The 23,420-nt window shown below is 50.1% G+C and overlaps 1 protein-coding gene across 3 annotated transcripts; it reads right to left on the bottom strand.

Annotated features, from left to right (window-relative positions):
• Positions 1 to 1,470: 1,470 nt before the first annotated feature.
• Positions 1,471 to 23,340, bottom strand: DPP8 (dipeptidyl peptidase 8). Of its 3 annotated transcripts, none has more exons than XM_053272378.1 (20): positions 23,205 to 23,340; positions 18,703 to 18,979; positions 17,534 to 17,646; positions 16,549 to 16,722; positions 15,023 to 15,191; positions 13,923 to 14,033; positions 13,495 to 13,623; positions 12,364 to 12,425; positions 11,902 to 12,002; positions 10,286 to 10,463; positions 9,695 to 9,854; positions 8,555 to 8,634; positions 7,277 to 7,429; positions 6,519 to 6,654; positions 6,110 to 6,255; positions 5,305 to 5,451; positions 4,213 to 4,365; positions 3,830 to 3,972; positions 2,830 to 2,941; positions 1,471 to 1,844 (listed from the first exon to the last, which is right to left on the bottom strand). In XM_053272378.1, exons 2-20 carry the CDS (start codon positions 18,962 to 18,964, stop codon positions 1,719 to 1,721), a joined length of 2,655 nt encoding a protein of 884 aa, XP_053128353.1. In that variant the 5' UTR covers positions 18,965 to 18,979; positions 23,205 to 23,340; the 3' UTR covers positions 1,471 to 1,718. The 3 variants fall into 3 exon arrangements, with proteins under 3 accessions (XP_053128353.1, XP_053128354.1, XP_053128355.1); XM_053272379.1 differs by having other exon boundaries at positions 1,471 to 1,763; XM_053272380.1 differs by lacking the exon at positions 23,205 to 23,340 and adding an exon at positions 21,478 to 21,747.
• Between the last annotated feature and the right edge of the window lie 80 nt (positions 23,341 to 23,420).

Genomic DNA, 23,420 nt, shown 5'->3' with positions numbered 1-23,420 from the left:
CAAATGCACCGCTCACCAGCAGCACACCACTCAGCAAGGGGAGAGAAAGCAAGGCATGCTGATATGCATGGACAAAGTGGGCCCTCTCCTGCGGGGAGGACAGCTGGTCTTGTGGTCGCAAGCATAAGCAGAGTGCTGCGGGATCGGCCCCAAGCCTCCCCGAGGCCAGCATGCTGGACTAACCAGGGGCATCTGGGAAGCCCCCAAGTGTGTGTGTGTGGGGAGGGGAACTGCCCCCTCCCGTGGGTGTGTTCTAAGGGGCATGCCCCCTCTGACCCCGGTGGAAAGATAGGGCTAGGCTAGTAAGCCTCTGTTGCCCATGGATCTGTCCAATTCCCTTTCCAAGCCAATTAAACTGGTGGTGGCCCATTGCCACAGCCAGTGGCAGCCAGTTCCACAGTTTAAGTACACATCCTGTAAAGAAGTACTTTATTGTGTCTGTCCTGAATCTCCACTGCATTTAACTTCAATGAATGACCCCGGGCTCTACTATTATGCGGCGGGGGGGGCAGTTTCCCTCTTTCCCCCAGATGCTCCTAGTTAGTCCAGAATACTGGCCTAGGTGAGGCTTGGGCCTGATCCACCAGCACTCTTCTTATGCTTGCTACCACAAGACCAGCTGTCCTCCCTGTAGGAGAGGAGCTGCTTTGCCCGGGCGGGGGGGGGGGGGGGCGGGGGAGAGGCAGGGCATGAATTCTCCCCTTTGCTAAGCAGGGTCTGCCTTGGTTTGCATTTATATGGGAGACTGCATGTGAGCGCTGTGAAATATTCTCCTTAGGAGGATGAGGCCATCGCTCAGCAATAGAGCGTCTGCTTTGCCTGCAGAAGGTCCCAGGTTCACTCCCTGGCAGCAGCATCTCCAGCTAGGGCTGGGAGAGACTTCTGTCTGCAACTTGGGATGTGCACAAACCCATTCGGTGGCCCTTTTAAGGGCTTCTGAACTGGTTCGAGCAACTGGCTGTCTGGCCAGTTCGAAGGCGGTGTGTGTTGCACTTTAAGGGTGGGGGGAGGTGCACTTCCCCCTCCCTCCCTGCCATCCCGTTCCCTCTATGCGGATGCACACCGGGCGTGCACACATACGTGCCCGGTAACAACAAGAATAACAAATATCTATATATTGCTTTTCAATAAAAGTTCCCAAAGCCGTTTACATAGAGAAACAAATATATAAATACGATGGCTCCCTGTCCCCAAAGGCCTCACCATCTAAAAAGAAACACAAGACAGACACCAGCAACAACCACTGGAGGGATGTGGTGCTGGGACCGCCCCGAAGGAGCCTTGAAAAACAGAGCGCCAGTGGGGGCGGGAAGTGGAGGGAGGGGTAAGTGCACCTGCCCCTAAAGTGCGACACCCCCTCGCCTTCGAACCACCCCCGCCCGTTCCGTGCACATCCCCACCTGCAACCTCGGAGAGCCACTGAATACCGGCAGGGCCCGAGGAAGACAAAAGCCACTCTGTGGCCAGGCAGCACAGACATTCCATTTTATTATTATTTACATTTAAAATTACTGGGATGCTGTACAGTCGTCTCCTTGCACGGCACCGAGGCTGACTTTTTAAAAAGAGGAAGGAGGAGGAGAATAAAGCAAGGCTGTGTACGTGTTTCACTCGATCCGCAGCGGAGGAGAAGAGGCAGGCGCCAGGAGGCGGCATTCCGCTCTCGGGTTCTGCGTCGGGTTCAGCAGCGGTTGGTGGGCGGACCCCTCGGCAGCCTATCATTGGACCGTCTTCAGCGCCGCCATGTGTGACCCCAGGTTCTCCTGGAGATAGTACAAGAGGTGAAGTTCGTAGTGCTCTCCAGACTCGGGGACCCTGATGCTGTGTCGCTCCTGAGGGTAGATCTGGAAAGGGCGGGGGGAGAACAATGAAAGGAGTCCAGGTTTTCCTCCGCCCCACCTTTAGGAACCTAGGAAGATACTGTCTACTGAGTTGGACCCTGGCTCCATCTAGCTCAGTCTGGTCTACTCTGACTGGCAGCGGTCTCTCCAAAGTTGCAGGCAGGAGACTTTTTGTATGAGGCAGTATATAAATGCATTCAGTAAATAATATATAAATACAGTCGTCCCTTGACAGCCGTGAGGGTTCCGTTCCTGGAAACCCTCTTGGTTGGCAAATTTGCAGTAGACGAGGCATTAAAGTCAATGGGGAAAGGGGAGTTGTTGTTGTTGTTATTATTATTAATTCAATTTCTATACTGCCCTTCCAAAAATGGCTCAGGGCGGTTTAAACAAAGAAATAACAAAGAAATAATAATAAGTGAGGGGAACTGCGCTTGCAAAGCAACCAAAAACAAGGTTACAAATTGAAAGAACTGCCCCCTGGACCCCCCAAAATTGCCCCCAAACCTCCAGAAATGACCCTCGGACCCCCCAAATTACCCAAAAAAACAGGATGCAGTTGGTGAGGGCCACAACAATTTCCCAGTCGCGGACACTCAAAACTGCGATTGGGAAAACTGCAATCAGTGAGGGACGACTGTAAATAAACTGCTTTGGGAACTTTTTGTTGAAAAGCAGTATGTAAATATTTTTTTGTTGTCATCAGTTGTACTGAAAGATATTGACTGGTCCAGAGTCACACAGTGAACATCCCGGCAGAGTGGGGATTTGAACCCAGAGCTTCCAGATCCCAGCCCAACACCCTAACAACTACACTACAAAACGTGGAACTCAGTTTATGGGACAAAACGTACTTCCGGCCCCTTGATTACGGACTGGAGGACAGGATCCCCACACAGAAGCTGTCTGCTCCTACACGAAACCAAACCCACAGAGACCCATCGGCAACCTTGCGGCCACGCCCTGGCGCACCTGTGTTTCTCCTTACCTGTAGATCATAGGGCTTCCCAGCTCTGACCAGAAAACTCAGCAAGATACTAGTGTGTGCAAAGTGGACGTTTTCATCTAAGAATCCATGCAGCAGCAGCAACCGGTTGGGTCTGAAGCAGAAGAAGGGGGCGGGGGTGGCTTAATTAATTCACTGTATGATTTATATCTTTATTTTTTAAAAAAAAATCTTATCCTCCTTTTCATAGGTCTTGAAGTGGCTCAGAAAAGCCCATTAAAAATAAGGAAATTACGCAGGATTTTGCCTTGTACTGAGTCAGACCCTTGGTCCGTTGAGCTCAGTATTGTCTACCCAGACTGGCAGCGGCTCTCCAAGGTTGCCGGCAGGAGTCTCTCCCAGCCCTATCTTGAAGACGCCAGGAAGGAAACATGGAACCATCTGCGTGCAAACAAGCAGGTGCTCTTCCCAGAGTGGCCTCATCCCCAAAGGGGAATATCTTCCAGTGCTCACATGTAGTCTCCCATCCAAATACAAACCTCGGTGGGCCCTGCTTAGCAAAGGGGACAAATTCATGTTGCTACCACAAGACTACATGTCTTCTTCCCCTGGGAGGAACCACCAAGAGAAAAATGAGGAAGGCAAATGGCCTCTCCCTCGCACAATCCTCCGTTTCTTTGGTCCTCTCTCTGCCTATTCTGAGATGCAAACACAATCTCCTTCCTCTAGTCCGTTGGGCTAATCTGCAGCCAGCCACTGGGGTGGCAGGTCTAATTAATGCAGTTAATTAGCACTGGGGCCTAATTGCAGCATTTGAGGCAAGGGGAGGCCTATCTACCGTTTCTTGAGGCAAAAGATAATACTTTAATGACAACAAGACTAGCAACAGCAGATTACCCGTAATGGGCCGTGATTACGTACATACCCATTCAGGTTTATTAAGTGGCCTTTTACTACCACCCAAACGTTTAAGCATTTAATTAGGCAAGAAAGGCAGCATTAGGCTGGAATGGAACACAGTGGGTGGGTGGGGAGTACTCACTCTGAAGGAAACTTATCCGCCTGCATCGCCACCGAGCCGAGGTAATACCCCTGCTCGTTATTATCCGGATGTCCCATGTAGCGCTCGGTATAGCCTGTATCGTAGAAAAGCCACAGGGTGACGGGCGCGCCGGCAACAGCAACCTGTAGGGAATTGCCCAAACAACGGTCAACCTTTCACACCAGGGGTTCACAGACTTGGGTCCCCAGATGCTGCCGACATTTTCCTCCTCGCAACACCAAGGTTCCAACCCCAAGCACATGCACACCTGAAGCTGCCAGGTCAAATTAACGTGGCACCTTTTAAAAGCACAGCACACACACACACACACACACACACAAAACACCATGCTAAAGGCAGGGTTCTTTTGTGCACAGACAGACCTTGAAGATCTCTGGCCTCTGCTGCAATGCCATAAGGGAAAGGTATCCTCCGTAAGACCAGCCATGGATGCCGACTCTGTCTAAATCGATGAATTCGTATCGGGAAGCCAAGTACTGCAAGCCTTCCACTTGGTCGCTTATTTCAATCTGTCCCTGCAGGAGGAGAAGTTTTTGCAGAGAATGAGCCCGGAACTGGACGATTCTGGTCGCTCCGTTTGATCGGCAGGGCTTCCTAGCCCAGTGGCAGAATCTTCTGCTCACCGAGGGCCCCGGGGACTGTGCACATAGGCAAAAGTCGGAATTCCGCTTCGGTTCAATCCCTCGCATCTCCAGTTAAAGCATCAGTAGCATGCAATGGAAATGACTTATCTGCTTAAGGCCCTAGAGAGATGCTGCCAGTCAGAGTGCATGGTTCTGGGATAGATGACCAATTAGTCTGGCTCAGCAGAAGGTAGCTTTGTATGTCTGCTCAATTCCTAGCCAAATTGCTCAACAATTAGAAGTGGGGTGCGGGGGAACACAGACATCTCTTAGGCCCAGAGGACCGTTTCTGTTGGCATCAAGAGTGTCATAGGTACTAGCCAATCAACCCTGCGAGTAAGCATTCTAATTCACAAACTTTACTCTGACATCAGGGGTAGGGCTGCCATGCGGATAAGAGGACAGGTCTCCTCTCCCTTTAAGAGATGTACGGAAGAGGAGATTTCAGCAGGTACAGCTTTTTCAGGCAGGAAGAAGGAAAGCTGCACCTGCTGAAATTCTCTCTTTTGTGCACCTGTCTGAGACTGAGAAGACCTGGACTCTTTTTCATACGGCAGCCTTAATCACAGGAGACCCAGATTCAAACCCCAGTTGGCCGTGATGCTCACTGGACAACTCTGGGCCAGTCATTCTCTCAGCTGAACATGCCTTCACAGAGTTGCTGCAAAGGTGAAGCACGCGTGGGTGATAAGGGGAGGGGTGGGTGGAACTGTGAGCCCTCAGCCCTTGGAGGAAAAGAGGAATGAACATGCCACCAACAATCAAATCGCTACCCACTGCTCCCAACACCCAGGCCTGCACGGGAATGTTTATGCACATTCAGCAACCTACCATCTTGTGTTTAAAGGCACCTTCGAACTTCAACCCTCGGTGGCAGGAACCCCGGTTGTCAATCACCACCACAACGTAACCCAGGGAGGCCAGCGTGTTCAAGCGGAAATATTTGACTCCTTTGAATCGGTTATTCACCACCTGCACCTGGAAGGAAAAACCAGAGACGTCCTATGTTTCTTTGAGATTATGCATGGAACTGAGAGGATACAAAAGCGCAAAGTAAAATATCATTTAAAACCAGATCCCTTATTCTAGGGGTTCTCAAGCTTAGGTCCCCAGATGCTGTTGGACTACAACTCCCATAATCCACAACCGTGGAAGGGGATGATGGGAGTTGTAGTCTCAGGTTTCAGCTAGGGCCGTGAACAATTCTGCAAGAGTGCAGCATAGAATTCCGCTCCCTGATAATTTCAGTTTTATCTTCTTGTCTAATAAAAAAGCAAGATTCTAGTGCTCATGGGCAACAAGATATGCTTGAAAATGTATGAGCAGCCTGTTGACATCTCAGAAGCCAAATGGTGGTCAAAGAAGGTCCCTGCGGTTGCGGGCAGTTCATTGCCCTCCAACACGAACAGCAAAACAAATCTTTTTTTTATTTTTTTAAAAGGAGCAATGATGGAACATTTGCCCAATCTGTATAGTTCATGCAGCTTGCAGAATCCAGCTTTTCTTGGTGCCGAATTCAGTTTGCCTGGCCACAGAAAGCCACTGATTGGTTCCCCCCGCTAAGCATGCAGTACACTCAACCCTGATGTTTGCCTGTAATGCTGATCTTACTAGCCCACAGGTCTTTCCAACTCACCTGAGGACCTCCGTATATGAAGAGCACCGTTGGATATTTCTTCCCGGGTTGTAGATTATGGGGTTTATACATCATCCCATAAAGTGGAAATCCTGAGGAGCTCTCAAAAGAGAAGATCTCAGGGGGCACGTAATCAGGGAGAGGTCCTGCAGAAAGCAAGAAGAAGTCATCTGTTAGGGCCATCGGGTCAGTGGCAGAGCATTTGCCTGCTTGCATGCAGAAAGTTCCAGGTTCAACTCTGTGGCAGCATCTCCAGATAGGGCTGGGAGAAACTCCTGCCTGTGACCTTGGAGAGTCGCTGCCAGTCAGAGTAGACAACGCTGGGTGAGATAAACCAAGTGTCTGACTCAGCAGAAGGCAGCTTCCTGTGTTTCTATGTTCCTCAGACCGCATGCCCAATCTGAAATACCTGCAGAGTCCAAAATGGTGGCCCAGAATTCCTTGGACCTGTTGGCAAGATCGTCTTCATGGCCGGTCAGTCTGTATAGGGATACCTGATGGGGTGTCTTCTGGTTACTGAATTTGCAGATGACCAGGTCGCAGCTCTAGGAAGAAGAGGAGAAAAGTTGGAGGGTATATTCACTTCACCCTGCCAGGGGAAATTGAAACTGGGAACCCACCAACCTCTTTGGGGAATAGAAGAAATATGCAAGGCAGAAGTGATGCTAGCTAGCAGGAGCGCTTGCTGCCAACAACCAAAACAATCAGGAGGCTAAAACTCCACCCATACAAGGAGAGGCTACAATGTCCAGAGCTTTTTAGTTTAGAAAGAAAGCAGATAAGGCAGGGGAAACATGAGAGCCGTTTATGAAATCATGCATGGTGTGGAGAAACTGGATAGGACGTTTTTTCTCCTTTGTTCAGACTACTTGAACTTGTGGTCGTCCATTGAGATGGATAGGCAGTGACGGACTTCTTAGCTACCCTCTGGAACTCACTGCCACAAGACCGAGCGCTGGCCATGATCTTACATGGCTTTAAAAGGGGATCAGACCAATTCGTACAGGAGGAGAGAGCCATTTGCAACTATCAGCCGCGTAGCACCCCATGTACAGAGCGATGCACTTCTGAATATCGCTGGTGGGGAGGAGGGGGTGACTGCCCTGTTTGTGAGCTTCCCAGAGCACAGAAACAAAGGTGCGGAGAAGCAGAGCGGTGGGGGGGTACCTGACTAACACAGCAGGCGTGTGAGAAGCCGCGCTCCGTCAGCCGCTTCACTTCCCCGGGGTTCTCGTAGTTAACGACGTACAAGTGGTGTTCCAAGGGGGAATCCTTCGTACCTTCAAAATATACCAGTTTTTTAGCTTCATCCACCCGGATCTGATAAGAAACACACACACAGAAGGACAAAAGATTTGACCCAGGTTTGTACCGTTGAGATTTTGAGGCTAGATTTTAATTTCTTCGTGGACTCTCAGTCCGAATACACGAGCCACCATGGGTGGTTGCTGGGGGTGTGTGTGTAAATGCTCACTGTGATGTTTGATACGGTCTACACCCCGCACGATGGAAAAGAGGAGATAGCACTGCAATACTTTCAGCGTGTTCTTGTGCCTTTCTTGTCCTCCGGGCCTGCAGCGGCCACGTTTGCAAGGGTGTTTTAAAAGTTTCCCAAGTTTTAAACACACAAAAACTACTATGAACTTTTATCAATGTTGTCAGAGGAATGGAAATGAAAATTGGCAGGAATGTCCTCCAAAGATTACTCCATGGAGAGAGGACAACTATTTGTTCATTGTTCCCCTAACCCTGACCCCTATCCCTTTCCTCTGTGCAAAAATGACTGCAATTTTATCCTGATTGTTTGGGGGTACGGATAAAGAAGGGGTAACAACACACAACAAACTGTAGGCGCAACGATGCACTCGCTTTCCCCATCTCCAGGGGAGGGAGACCCTACCCAAAATCAGTACAAGCCTTTGTCCCAAGATGGTACCAAAAAGGCCAACATTTGTGGACGATCCAGATGGAAGAGGAATCCCCTGAATTAAGAGGTGGGAGAACAGAATGGCCATTACCATTGCTTTGTTAAGGCTGGGGTGAAGGACTGGTGATCTACATGGCTGCTGTGCACATTTATTTATTTATTTATTATTAAAAAATAAAAAATTATTATTTCTGTATGCTCTGCTCTGCTCCTTGCTCCGTGGAAACAGATCTATGGATCCACTTTGTCAAGAAGCATGTGTGTCAGCACGCAGCAGAACCCCACACAACAGGGGCGGAGCCACCATTGAGAAGTAGGGTTCAAAGAACCCGGGCCGCTAATGAAAAGGGCCGCCAGATCCGCTTTCCAGGCAGGACAAGATCTCGTCAGAAGTTGTGCATGGGGAATGGACGTCTCCTGGCCGTCCCCCAATCCATTCTGAAACTCAGGCTTTCTTCCGAAGACTGGGGACCTATTTGGACACATTAATCAAAGGCACGGAAAACGAAGAGACTTACGTTGGAACCATGGCGGCCAAGCACCTCCCACTCCCCGCTGGTAATTGGCATCTCCTCTTTGGCGAGACACAGGAAATCGCCTACAACAAACGGGACACATTTCAGACATATGCGTGACTCACTTGCCTCTGTTATTACGTCTTCTTGATTTAGGGCCAGGGAGGAGAGCATCTGGCTTGCAGTCTTTACACGCGGGCTTCAGTTTTTCAATAGCAAAGCATGCAATCCCTCTGAAGTAAGATGACGCCCCATCTGGCTAAGCATCTGAGAGAGGCAGCGCAGTGCAGTGGCTATAGAATTGGGTAGGTTTTTTATTTATTTTTACATTCCTATCCCACTCCCTCCAAGGAGCCCAGAGTGGGATACATGGCTGTATTTATCCCCACAACAACCCTGCGAGGTAGGTTAGGCTGAGAGAGAAGGGACTGGCCCAGAGTCACTCAGGAACTATCATCATGGCTGAATGGGGATTTGAATTCGGATCTTCCCATTCCCCATCCAACACTCTAGCCACTACATCACGCTGGTTCTAATATCAGTGGGATGGTCAAATTCAACCCTCTCCACTCCCCCTCAGCTTGACTAGGAAGTTCAGCATGTAGCCCACGGCACGCAAATCAATCTCACTCTGCTGGGTCAAATCCTGCAACTGAAAATTCTGCAATCTGAGAATTGCACCAAGGACATCTATATGCATACAGATGCTTCCTGGGGTCCCCAGAGGTTGTTGGACTACAACTCCCATTATCCACTATGGGAACCCCTGACATAAGGTGTTCTGCTTCGGTTAACTACCAGAAGGAAAAGAAAGAAAATAAACTCAATAAAGCACGAATGCCCCTTTCTCCTTCCAGGATGTCTTTGCTACTAAGAGCTCACTCGGCATTTCCTGCATCACCATCAAGCTTAACTTCCCAGCCATGAAGACTAGCAGCTTAACTGCTGTTTTTAAGCAAGCACAGTGCAAACTGCATTGTGGTAATTAATATATACAGCCCTAATCCAGCTCCAGTGAGTCACTGCTACAGATCAATGCCAGCCTGACTTCTTTTTGTTTTAAAAAACCTCCAAGGGAAAGAATTCCCTCAACCCCCATTAGGCAGTTTTATTCGATTTCATTAAAGGCCGGAAGCTAATTACTTGGGGCAGGAAGTCCTCCGCACGACCGTTTGTATCTGCTCTCTTTCAAAACGGTTGTGATTTTGTAGAGATGCCGGAATCCTGTTTTGCACTCAGAAGCGAATATAAATTCTATCATATCTTCGCGGGTTTGGGGGAACACGTGGAAGATATCATGGATCTGTGGAAACAAGGGCCGGAAATTAAACCACAGGCATGCAACAATTTGGCACATGAGTACAAACTGGTAGCCTTGCATTTGTTTAGAAGCTATAACCTTTGCCAACGTTAACCTGTCCCTCTCCGTCCCCAGCACAGCATCCCTCCAGTGGCTGTTGCTGGTGTCTGTCTTATGTTCCTTTTTTAGACCGTGAGCCATTTTATTCATTTATTTATATCTATGAAACCGCTTTGGGGACATTTGTGGAAAAGCGGTATGTAATCATTCATCGTATTCGCACTACAGCTGACATTTTCCCTGGGAGCAGTTAGAGATTTGTAAAGATTCCGTGACGTCCGTGAGTTCCGTGACATCACAGCAGCTTGCCCAATGGCTACGGGCTGCCAGCAGGCAATCGCCGGAGTAGATCGCCCAAGGTGATCAATCCTTACGTTTATCCAGATGTCCGTCGCTTCTTCATAAACAACCAGCGGGGTGACAGAGTCCGGCACAGCGTCTATTAATTTCTGCCTTTCCATGGCATCGTCTTCCACAGGTATGAATAAAGCAGGGGGGAGCAACACGATCTGAAGCCGTGTCTGGGAACGATCCAGCAAGATGGCCCAAGCACTAAAAAGGGGTGGGGGTGGGGGTTGGAAAACACCTGTTACTGCAAAGGATCATGGCCCAAGCACTAGTGGCCGATGACCATGACCTTGTGGAACTACCAAGTCGGGATAAGCACGGAAGCTCCCGGGAGGGCAGGGGTGTGTGTGTTACTTTAAAGGACAGGGAGGGTGCCTCCTACCTTCCCATCCCTGCCCCACTGCTACACACACACACACACACACACACACACACACACACACACACACAGGCGCTCTCCCAAAAAGCATGGGCTGCAGCACTCCTCCTTGCAGCCCCATTCAGCATCGCCACACCAATGGCCGACGTGCATGTGCATCGTGTGCACGCGCACCAGCCATTTGCATTGGCAACGCTGAACAGGACTGCAAGGAGGAACGCTGCAGCCCCACGACCATGCTTTTGGGGAGAGCATTGGTGGCGGGGAAGCAATGGGGCAGGGATGGGCAGGGAGGAGGCATCTGCCCACCCGCCCTCCGAAACAGCTTGAACGCCGGCGTTTCGAACCGGTTCGGTGCTCCAGAAAAGGAGCGCCGAATCGGTTCCGTGCACATCCCTACTACCAATTAGACCCAACTGGGACTTGCTTCCATATGAGTGTTTAGCAGTGAGTGCTCAGAAGAATAACTTAGGATTGTACAGTTTGGTGCAGCTGAAAGGCAGTTTTGTAACTGCCTTTAAAAAATGACCTAGTGCTAAAACACTCCAGCAAATAAACCAGAGTCAATCTAAGTTTACTGAAATGAAACAGTACGTATAGGGCAATTTACAGAACTGTGTTGATTCAGTTACATCCCCTCCTGACCGAAGCACCTTCTTAAAGTGGTGATTCTCTTTATTTATCAGGGGGAGAGCAACTGGCCCTCTCCAACCCCAGCACAACGTGCCTCCAGTGGCTGTTGCCGGTATCTACCTTGTGTTTCTTTTTAGATTGTGAGCCCTTTGGGGACAGGGAGCTATTTATTTGTCTATGTAAACTGCTTTGAAAACTGCGGTATATAAATACTTGTAGTAGCAGGTTCCTATCATAAGATGAATGCCCTCATTTATTAAAATCTTCATAGGAGGCTTTGCTCCAGGCAGGGGCGACTCAGGGTATTATAGGAACACAGGAAGTTGCCATAAACCGAGTCAGACCCTTGGTCCGTCTAGCTCAGTATCGTCTGCACTGACTGGCAGCAGCTCTCCAAGGTTTCAGTCTCTCCCAGCCCTACCTGGAGTTGCTGCCAGGGAGGGAACTGGGGACCTTCTGCATACCAAGCAGATGCTCTGCCACTGAGAGCATGGCCCCTCCCGGTATAGAACTTAGAAGTGTTTTGCCTGGATTTGTACTGCCGAAAAAGGAACCCGGCATGCCCCAACTGGTCTAATTTGAACTCAGAGCTGCTGCAGAATCAAAGAGAGGCAGAGTAATATTACATACTATTTTCCCTCCCGGGTCCATCCTGCTCTGGCGATGTACTCCACACCTTCAAAGAGGATCTCGAAAGACTGAACAAGTTCTTTATCCACAACTTCTGAAATCTATTGAGGAAAAGCAGGGTGGCGGCATAGTTCAGAAAAGTTATCCAAAGGCTATTGATTGTTTTCCAAAAACATTACCATAGCTATTATTTTAATTGATTACGCATTCCTCAATTTGGCGATGGTTAGGGGCAGTGGAGAGGATCTGCAGTCCTGTCCTGGGATGGAGGGGAAGTAAGAGAAATTTCTGAAATGCACCCTCCCCCTGTATTTGAGACTATTCCGAGTCCTTGGGGGCTGCTTCATCCTTCTGGCCAAATTTGCTTTCAGTGGGGTTACCAAGTTGCTATCACATTACAAGAGTCACCACCGCCAAACCGATTTAACAACCACCACCTCAAAAAAGAAACATCAGACTTACTTTGCCATCAGCATCAATTGTTATTTCGGACAACTTGAAAGTGACTTTGGGGTTGGCGGTCCCTAGAACAGAAGAGTCACACAGGAATCATGCCACATAAACTGAGATTTTGTCCCTAGGAGGATAGCCTTGTGGTTTCTACGCTTATTTATGCAGGAATGGAGATCGGAAGCCAGTGAGGGCTGAACCAAAGACTCCCTTCCCCTCAAAATCACGACCCCATGGACTGGTGGCAAATGGGGCAGGAAATTGGCACAGTTTTGGGGAAGTGAACTGGGGAGAACATGGGGGCCTTACCAATGGCGAGATTCCTTCAGGCACGTGGTGACTGCCATGTTACTTTCCCATAAGTCCCCTGGGAACGATGCTACATTATCAGGCAGCAACATTCCCAGGGACTTACTAGAATACCATATTTTCCTGAATCCGAGACTAGGTTTTTCCCAAGTAATCTGATGCAAGAAGTTGGAGGGGTCATCTTAAATCCAGAGTCCCCTTCCTTTTGGGTAAGTACGGGTATAACCTCCATTAAACCTCTATTTTTCAAGGGAATCGTCTTAAAGTCAGAGTAGTCTGGATAAATACGATAAAAGGGGCAGCCACCCACCACCCAAAGGATCACCACTACTGTGAACGTGAAGAGGGTGAACAAAGGTGAGGAGGGGGAGCAGGTTTGGGGCAACTTTTGCTCCCACCTGCACCCTCAAAATTTTGCAGAGCATGTCAGGAACACATAAGAACATAGGATATACATAAGGACATAGGATCTTATACAGAGTCAGACTATCGGTCCATCTAGCTCAGTATTATCTACACTGACTAGCAGCAGCTCTCTAGGGTTTGGGGCAGGGGTCTTTCCCAGCCCTAACAGGAGATGCTGCCAGGGACTGAATCTGGGACCTCCTGCATGCCAGCAAATACTCTTCCACTAAGCTACAGACCCATCCCCCTAAGGAGAATATCCTACAGCAGGCAGCGCTCATGCGTAGTCACCCATCCAAATGCAAGCCAAGCCAACGGGACAACTCACGCTTGCAACCGCAAGACCAGCTCTCCTCTCCACCCATGCATGCTCTGGTTATAGTAACTACGATCAAAACACCTTGTCCGCTCTCGAACTAAATCGCTCACCTGTTTTGGGGTACCGAAAGGAATCCGTCCTCCTCGTCTCCAACATGGGGGACGTGACGTGAATGATCTCTACCTCCGACTCGTCATTCTCCTCGTACAGAATCCGAAGAATCTTGCCTCCTCCAACACCTGCCAAGAGGAATCGATAAACTTCACTTACTCAGATTCCAACACGCAATCCATTCAGAACTAGATGATCCATTCAGAACTTATTCTAGTTCGGGGTGGGCAAACCTGGCCCCCCCAGCTGTTGTTGAATGACAATTCCCATCATCATCACCCACAATAAACCGTGGCTGTGTATGATGGGAGTTGTAGTTCAACAGCATACGCTGGAGGGCCAAATTTGCCCACCCCACTTCTAGTTCTTTCCTGAGCACTGGAGACATCGGAGGGGCTTCCAGCACCATCAGACTCCACATACTTACATGGTTCTGCTTCTGGGCACCACCAGTAGCCTGTGTATCGATCAAACTCCTCCTGCAGCACAAACGTTGCAACCCCAGCTGATTTCGGATCTTCTTCGATGTTGGCAAATTCTGCACAGACAAGAGGAGCGTTATTTTTCCAGGGGAAGGCAAACACACAGGGAAAGTTTGAAGAGTGCCTCACTTGCTACAAATGAAAGAAAAACCCATCACTATGTGGGGAACTGCAAGCAGCCTAAGTGAGAGAATATTGCCGTGTGTCTCTGTAAGTTCTGTATACAAAGGGACATGGCACCCCTACTCTGTGCCAGGATCCCTGTTAGCGAGGCCCTTGTGGAGGGAAAGATTCCCAGTGGGTCAATTCACACGTCATGTCTAATTGAGTCCATATTCAGTCCACAAATAAGTCCTGTGCTCATGTCTCCTCCACACACAGACTCTGCTTTAGGGAGCTGCTTTTGCAGAAACCAAGGTTTACCATTACAGCCGAACCAACAAACTATGGTTTCTGCAATGCCTTCAAACCAGGACTGCAAAGCATACCCTCCGCGGACTGAAGAAAAGAAGAACCTTTTAAATGTGGCGATTCTCTTTATTGAGCAGAGAGAGAACAACTGGCCCTCTCCACCCCCAGCACAGCAGCCCTCCAGTGGCTGTCGCTTCGGTGTTTCTCTCATGTTTCCTTTTTAGATTGTGGGCGCTTTGGGGGACAGGGAGACATTTTATTTATTTCTGTGTAAACCTCTTTGGGAACTTGTGTTGAAAAGCAGTATATAAATATTCGCCGTATCCGTATTGTTTGACCCTCGTCCCCAAGCCTACAGTGGGCAGCTCATGCAAACCATGGTTGGCTGGCTTAGAAACTATGGTTTCTGTGGAAATGGGAGTAACTCAGAAAGCAGAGCGTATGGGAGTGAGGCAGGGTGGGGAAGGAAATCTAAAGCACAGGGCTCATTCACATCACACCAAACCAAGGGACTGATCCAGAGTCAAGGCAGGGTTGACCTCACTGTAACCACATTCCCAGTTTTGGCACATTGCTGCTCTCCATAGCAGGCCCAAACCATCTGCGTATAATACGAGTTAAAATCAGCATTCACCTTTATGCACAAAGGTCAGCCTCCTTTCTTCTCTGGTTGCTAGGTTGGAGATCCAGATGTCATTGCTGTGGATAAAGGCAATCCAGTTCGGATCTGCTGGGCACAGCTTGGGATCCATCCGTATGTTCGGGCAACTCGTCTCCACCAAATTAGGCCGCAGAGGCTGTTTCTGTTCAAAAATTGAGAGGGGAAATATTAGGAAAGGCTGTTCTGGGCAACCGAGTTGTTTTCTAGAGGGTCCAGAAATTCCAGGCATCCCATAAAACGAGGGAAAGTCAGCAAGAATGGACAAGTACAAAGCAACCTCACGTCAGAAACTATTTCTCATATTATTGGAAATATATATTATTGGAAATGAATGAATGAATGAATGAATATTTCCATCCCATCTTTCTCCTGAAAAGGGACTTCATTTCATAACATTCCAGTTAAAATCAGGAAAAGACACAACCCAGCAGAACAATATGATCAACAGCCACGGAATAAGTCTCAAATGATGCAGTCAGCCTCCCCAAACAGGAAGGTCTTGGTTATTCTCCTAGCAATATTTTTAATAAATAAATAAATAAACCTGCCAAGACCAGGCTAAGCCAGTCTCCTGACTCGGAGGGAGTTCCACAGGCACGGTTCGACCCCCAGAAAGGCCCCACCCCACAATCCTTCCAGCCGAACTCTTGACAGAGGAGGGCGCCCCAGTCTCCTGAGCACGTTGAAGGATCTGTCCCTTCAGACGCACGCTGCTCTAAGCGTGAAGAGTGGGGCGGGACTTCTGATTCGCTTCCAGCCCTGTCAGCATGTGTCACGGCGTTCTCTTTAAACGCCTGGGCAGGACTAGGGAGAAAGGGCCTTCTGGTCTGTCTGAGGGGGTGAGGAACAGTGTTCCCTGGAACAGAAAATCCCAGATGTTGTGGACGAGAACTCCCAGCATCCTCGGTCAAAGCCCACGGCAGCGAGGGATTCTGGGAGCTGTAGTCAACCACATCTGGGATTCCCTCTTACAGGGAACGCTGGCGAGGAGCATGCGCAAGAACATTTGACCCATTTTCACTGCCGAGCTTCCAGGACTAGGAAAAACCTCCCACCCACTCCCAGGGCTGAGGGCGGGAAGCGCTTCCGCTTCTGCCCTCCACAGTGCAAAGGACCGACACGCGTTCTACACAGCTGATTGTGGCAGCAGTGGACCTCCCTGCTGCCCTGTTGCTCTCGTCTTCCAGATATGACAAGAAGTTGCTGATACGGTCATATCCGGAAGACCAGGGCAACAGGGAGGTACACTGCCGCCGCCCTGATCGGCTTTGTACAACACAGACGCCGGTGGGGGGGAAGCGGCAGGAGGGGTAAGTGCACCCTCCCCCGCTCTTAAAGAGAGACCCCCGCCGCCTTCGAGCCTCCCTGCCGCGGTTCCGTGCACATCCCTAACCCAGGGTGAACAGCAATTCACAAGAGCCCAGGGCCCACGTTCTCGCCGCATCCAGCTGCCTCTTACACGGGAGAAAAGAGAGAAGCACCAGCTCTCTGCAACTCACTGTGAACCCATGGGGGCCGCCGTCTTTCACGTGGTAGATCCCGCTGCCGGCCTGGAAGAGGAAGGTGCCGCTCTCCCGGTGGTAATCGTAAGAAGCAATCCCGATGGTGCCAATGCGCTTCCTCTCCCGCAGCAACTCCTCCTCACGGGAGTACATCCCATAGTCTAGGCTGGCCTGACCGGCAGAAAGCAAGAGGAGAAATTACCACCCACCGATTTACTCCGCAGTCGGTTTTTCGTCCTGGTGGAGGCTGATGTTGTCGAGAGAAATCCAAGACACAAGTCAGGAACGGTTCGAGGCAAGTAAAAGTTGCATTCCTGAGCAGGGTTATGAGAGAAGAAGCCCCACCGGACTAAGCATGTGGATGTTCCTTCCACGGACATCCACACAAGGTCAAGATGCACCTTATACAGAAAGCTGTAGGGTTTCGCTGCAACGAATTTAAGTCCTACGGGCAGCATTCAGACATTACGCCAAACTATGTGCTCTGTCCACATGTTATCTTCTACACTTGTATAATCTGTGTTCACTGTACACAGATACAGATCTGAATGCAGGTACCGTAATTCACATGTTACGTTAAATGTGGGTACAGATATGCACTTCTTGTCTGTATCTTGCATTTCAGGGGTCATGTGCAAAGGTTCGTTTTTAAAATGAGCACAGGTAGAGTCATTCACACACAAAACATGCGTGTGTACAAAAATCTGCAGGTCCTACGTAATGTCTGAATAGGGCTCTAGTTTAGACCTATTCACACATTATGTTCAACATTCATACAACAAGTGTACACAAATCTGTGCACAGGTACAGTGATTCACACGTAATATTGAACACAGGTACCCTGTATTTGAGGGGGCCTGTCCCCAGGTTCGCTGTTTAAATAAACACAGGTACAGTCATTCACGTAAAAACATGTGCGAGTGTACAGACATCTCCCCAACGTAGATGAACGTGGGATAGTTAGACAACGAGGTCTACACACCTGGAAAAGATCCAAAAGGGGCTTCCAGGACAGCATAAGAACCGCAGCCTTGTTGATGGTTTTGGGAACTTCGGAATAGAAGAGCGTGTTTTCCCTATTCTCACCGGACATTGCTAGAACATTAAAACACGGAAACACATAACGTGGATTTTTCCTCCCCTTGCTAGATAAAAGACCACCCAAGAAAGTAAGAGAAAAAGACCCCGGCAAAAATATTACGACTGTCATCAGAGAATTGATCTCTAAAATAAAACCTGCTGATGCCCGACATCTCTCATACTTGCATAGAAGCATGTTTCCATGATTAAGCATTTAGTCAATGGACTGCATTTAAATCAATCTGCATATTTCCAGAAGCTTAAGACTAAAGACTTAATTAGCCCAGAATCCTGTGTCTTCCCACAGGGCCCAACCTGATGATGCCCCCAGGAAACCCACAAGCAGACAATGAAGAAAACAGCTCTCCCGCACAGTTGGCTCTACACTGCATACTGCCTCTGAAGCTGGAGGTTCCACATACTCATCATTACTAAATGCCAAGGACAACCCTTCTCTATGAATTGGTAGAACCTCCTTTCAAAGCCACCGAATGCAACAGCTATCACCACCTCTTCAAGCAGCAAATTGCAAAAATTAATTATGTGGCATGAGAATTTTCCTTTGTCTTTGTCTTTGTGAAGACAAATACCTTCTCTTAGCAGAAGTGCCATTTCGAGGTACTGAAAAAAATACATGCAAGATAACTTTAAAATTCAGCAAAGAAAGGCTACGAACCATTTGTCGAAAGCCAGGCCACCCTGACCATTTTCATTTCATATTACATTAGAGTCCCAAAACCAAAACCAGCTTTTAAAAACAAAGAGTTGTTTTAAAATATCCTGATTAAAACGGAGCTCACTAATTAATCCACTAAAGCTCTAGCTGAGAAAACGACTGATTCAAATTATTAAAAGCGTCTATACAGGGCGGTACAGAAATACAAGAAATAATTAAACAAAAGCTCACAGTCCTACAGACAAGAGATCTAGCACTTTAAATCTGTTGCTGCCTTCACAACCACCCTGTGAGGCTTGAAGCAGACCCTAAGAGGGCCCAAGTCCTTTGGTGTGTCCCCCCCCCCATATTATCCCCTCTTGGAAAGAGGATACGGCCCCAGCAGGCAACCTTACCAAGGTAGTAGACCCTGTCTGAGTGGGGTCCTTCTGGGTCATTCCTCTTCACGAACGTGAAGTCGTGGGGGGCTTTGGCCATCAGGCAGCCGTGGTATTTCCTGGTCTCCGTCAGCAGCTTCTTTAGGTGACTCCAGGAGTATCTCTCCACATAGTAGGGTTCCAGCTTGGACTTCTCATCCGGCGGCACCAGGCTCTCCTTCTGCTCGGCCGTTTCAAAGATTTCAAGCCCCGGCTGTTCAGTCTCCATGGCTGCTGCCATGCTGCATGTTCCTCTCTGGGAGGGGAAGCAAAGGGGCCTTTTTGGAGGGTGCAGGGATTCATCAGGCTGCCCGGGGCGGGGGGGGGGGCAGCTGCTGGCCTGGAGCATCAGCCCTAGTCCTACGCCAGGAACATAGGAAGCTGCCTTCTACTGAGTCAGACCCTGGTTCCATCTAGTTCAGTGCTATCTACACTGACTGGTAGCAGCTCTCTACCATTACAGGCAGGAGTCTCTCCCAGCCCTACCAGGAGAGCTGCCAGGGATCGAACCTGGGACCTTCTGGGTGCAAAGCAGGCATTCTCCCACTGAGCTACAGCCCCATCCCCTAAGGGGAACATCTTTAAAGCGTCCACATGTAGCCTCCCATCCAAATACAAACCAAGGCAGACCCTCCTTAGCAAAGGGGACAACTCATGCTTGCTACCACAAGACCAGCTCTTCTCCTCCATTCTGTTCAATGCACATACCACTTGCATACACAGGTGCAGATCTGTACATGCAAACAAACACATTGACACATTATATTCCATGCATGAAAAAACAGTATGCTTCCTGTCTGTTCCATGCATTTCAGGGCATCCATATCCCGCTTTATTTTTAAAATGAGCTCATGGACAGTCATTCACACAAGGATATCAACAAGTGCCTTTGGCCCTTGTTGCTAGGGGTTACGAGAACTGTAGTCCAAGAGCATCTGGGGGGGTCACATTTGAGAACCCCGGGCTTGCAAAGTTCAAACAAGAACCAGTTCCCAATTTCCACACATTCCTGTATGGAGCTGCAGAACCAGCTGCTGTTTGAAGGGGGCGCCGGGAAAGTTTTCACACCCTTCTTTGGGGTTTTGCCGCAGCTCAGGGAACAGAATCTCTCTCTCTTTGAAACTCTTTTATTAACTCTTTTATTAATAGTAGTCATTCCTATTGGGGAGGAGAGCTGGTCTTGCAGCAGCGAAAATGAATTATCCCTTTTGCTAAGCAGAGTTGGCCTCGATTTGCATTTGGATGACTACATGTGAGCACTGCAAGATGCTCAGTGGAAGAGCATCTGCACATTTGCATGCAGAAGGAGCCAACTTCCCTCCCTGGCAGCATCTCCAGGTAGGGCTGGGAGAGACCCCAGCCTGAAACTTTGGAGAAGCCGCTGCCAGTCAGTGTAGACAATACTGAGCTAGATGGGCCAATGATCTGAGGGTATAAGGTAGCTTCCTATTTTACTGTTTAAGGAATATACAACATAATATACAAAGGAACTCTAGCACTGGCAAAAAGCAGGGCTGAATTTTCTTGCATGGGGGATGTCTTTCTGCATTTGCGGGGGAGTGGGGAGGTGGTGCAATACCTGCTGAATCAGTAGTTAGTAAGTTACTTGCATTGCTGGCTTTCAATGTGCATTTTGGGGATTGTAAACCACTTTGAATTTCCTGGAAAGAGCAGTATTTGTATAAGTGTCTGTTAAGTGCATTGTTGTATTTGTACGTGGAACTTGCCTGAGCGTGCAGCACCGCTATTTATGTTCTTAAGAGCGGCTCCTAGAAATGGCCAGATTTGCATTTCATTGCTTTATTCATCTGTATTGACGGCCAGGTTAATATTGCTTATCAGTGCTGTGGGCCACATACAATTTACAGAACTGGAAGAAGGAGGTGGTGTTGTATTGGCCGGGTCCTTTATTAGATGCTCAAGGTCTGATGCTGCCTTAAGAGTCAGGCCCGGGGCCCATCCATCCCACCCTTATCCACACTGACTGGCAGCAACTCACCAAGGTTCCACACAGGGATCTTTCCCTGCTCTGCCTGCAGACCCCCAGGACTGAACCCGGGACCTTCTGTGCACAAAGCTGGGGCTCTGTTACTGGAGCTGCAGCCGCTATGATTCTCACTACTATTATACGAAGCTGCTTAGAGAGAGTCAGGCGGCCATCGGCACCTCTAGCTTGTCATGGTTCCCTCTGACTCTCCGGGGTCTCTAGAGGGGAGGCCCTTCTCTGCGCGGCTGCCCTTGCAGCCTGGAAGCGACAGCGGCGAAATCAGACACTGAACCCGGCCGCGGGGCCTTGTGCCCATGCCATGGAGTCGGTGCTCCGCAGCCACCGAGGCGCCCTCGGCCGGAGCCACCCCCTGGGTCCCTCCGGCCTAGTCCTGCCTGCCCTGACCGGCAGCGTCTCTCCAGGGTCCCAAGCGGGGACGGGTCTCTCTTCCCCATCTCCGGCCAGCCGGCCTCTTGGGGTAACCGGAGAGGCCAGGCTCGAACGCGGGGCTTTCTTGCACGCCAAGCGGGCGCTCTCCTCCTCCTCCTCCTCCTCCTCCCCAGGATATAAATAAACCTGCCCAGCGCAGGGCTCGCCCTGCAAAGGGCACCCCCTCCCCACCAGGCAGGCTGCTGCTGCTGCTGCCCGGCCCTGTCAGCCCCTCCCCGGGTGGCGCAGGGGGGAGCCGGGCAGGCAGGGCGCACGGAGCTGGCCCCCGGGCAGCTCCTCGCTCGCCTTCCCCACCACCGCCGGCGGCTGCTACTCACCGGAGGAGGCGGCGGCGGCGGCGCGTCGCTGCCCGGCGCTTGGGCGGCTGCTGCTGCTGCTGCTCCTCCTGCTGCAGAGGCGCTTCCGCTTCCTCGTCCCCCTCCGGCTCCAGCAGCAGCAGCAGCCGCCACCGAGGCGCTCCAGAGCTCTGCCCTGCCCAGCCGGCGCGCTTTGCGCACACCGCCCCCGCCGGGCACGGAGGAAGCAGGAGGCCGCTGGCTGGCTGGCTCGCTGCCTGCCTGGCTGCCTCTTCGCTGCTGCGGGGCGGCGCTTGGCGGCTCCGGGCAGCCTGCCCGGCTTCCGGCGCCCCCCTCCTCGCGCTCGGGCTCCGCCTGCCCGGCCCCGACCGACCTCCCATCCCATGCATTCTCTCCCCAAGGCCGCAGTCAGCAACCAGAGCTGGGGTGGAGAGTTTCTGCCTCTTAGGATCGGCCATCAGCAGTCAAGAAATGCGCCACAGACGAGCACTTGGTCGGGTTGCAATGAAGGCCTTGGAAAGGATATTGAGATGCTGTGACCCGTCTACACCGTCTTGTTGATCTTCTGGAAACTGCTTTGAGCACTTTCATTGTTGTTGAAAAGCAGTCTACAGATACGCTAAATAAATTTTTAAAAGTTGTATTTTCTGGGGCCTGACTCTCTTGTGTGTGCTCTAAATCCCGAATAGTCGGGCAGATGTCTAGCCCAGCCCTCTGCAGCCTTACTCTGAAGGAAGCCCATTTCACTCCGCGCCATCCCGTGCATCGCTACTCTGGAGGGAATCCTTCCCTATGAACAAGACACTCCCAGGTATATATGCAGAGGGCTGAAGGGGGGGGGGACATCTTTGCAAAAACACCTCCATTTTAAAAAAACCACCACCACCAAACCCCATCTCTGCAAATAAATAGAATACTCTGCCAAAACCAAACCAAAAAAAACACCTCTCTGCAAATAGACATTCTAAGCCGCTCAATGGTCTCTGTGCTGGTTGTGCACAGGGAATTTTAGTTTGAGCGTTTAAAAAAAAAAAACTAGCTGGGCCAGGCACAGATGTGCCTCTAGCAACTAGTTACAGTCCAACTGATTCTAACCATCACAGGCATCTCCTCCCTATCTGCATATGGAATCCCCACTGCCCAATCACTATGGTGCTTCTTGCAAACTCTGTGAGGTGCGCCACATATGGGATTAGCCACGGGTATGCCTTAGAGAATTTATATATATTATACTACACACACACATACATATACACGGTAGAGAATTAAATATATGCGGGTATGCCTTAGATAATTAAATATATAGATAGAAGATACGGGGGCTCTTTGAAAGTGTGTTCCCCTCTCCGCAGTGAAGCCTGAAGGGGTGGGCTCTACTGTGCACCACGTGTGCATCAAGCACCAGACTTTCCAAGAAAGTGTGCTGGTTGCTGAATGTCTGTCCGGTCTCTTTCTCTCCTTTAAAAATCCTTTTGCTGGTAGAAAATAACGCTTCCAGCCCTTTAATGGGCTACAGCTACAGAAGGAATGGGCCGTACCACTTCAGACTGCAGGGGGCAACCTTGGTTTTGACTTCTCCACAGAACAAAACCAATTCCGCCCACAAACCACAGCAGGGAGAAGAAGTTCCCTTCGCCCCGCGGCTCTTTAAACCTGCAAGGGATTTTTGTTTGTTTTTTAAACAAACTGTAGCTAACAGTTGACCTCCCCCCCCGCGCCGAAAATAGTGCGGTCCGCTCTGAACGCACGTGTGGACGGCGAGGCCTTCTTCCTGGGACGCGCGTAGGCGGAGCCGTGCTTTGGAGACTGTTGGAGGAGCCGCCTCTCCAGTCCAAGGCCGAAGGGGCGAGCTCTGCCGGGAAGGAGTCCGAGGCTCTCCGGGGTTTGCCGCTGCCAGCCCTGCCGGGGCCGGAAAGTCAGGCCAAGGGGCAGGCGCCTGCGCGGCTCCGCCTGCCTGTGCCCGC

This window comes from Hemicordylus capensis, chromosome 10 (genome assembly GCF_027244095.1).
Source record: "Hemicordylus capensis ecotype Gifberg chromosome 10, rHemCap1.1.pri, whole genome shotgun sequence".
Classification (NCBI taxonomy): Eukaryota; Metazoa; Chordata; class Lepidosauria; order Squamata; family Cordylidae; genus Hemicordylus; species Hemicordylus capensis.
Note: the sequence above shows the minus strand (reverse complement) of the source record. Positions and strands in the feature narration are given on the sequence as shown.

Excerpts from the sequence above, each read along its gene's own strand:
- DPP8 (XM_053272378.1), bottom strand. The coding sequence starts at position 18,964 with ATGGCAGCAGCCATGGAGACTGAACAGCCGGGGCTTGAAATCTTTGAA. Across the intron at positions 15,192-16,548 it reads GCGGCCCCCATGGGTTCACA|AAACAGCCTCTGCGGCCTAA; the intron begins GTGAGTTGCAGA and ends ATTTTTGAACAG. Across the intron at positions 4,366-5,304 it reads GTGCCTTTAAACACAAGATG|GGACAGATTGAAATAAGCGA; the intron begins GTAGGTTGCTGA and ends CTCCTCCTGCAG.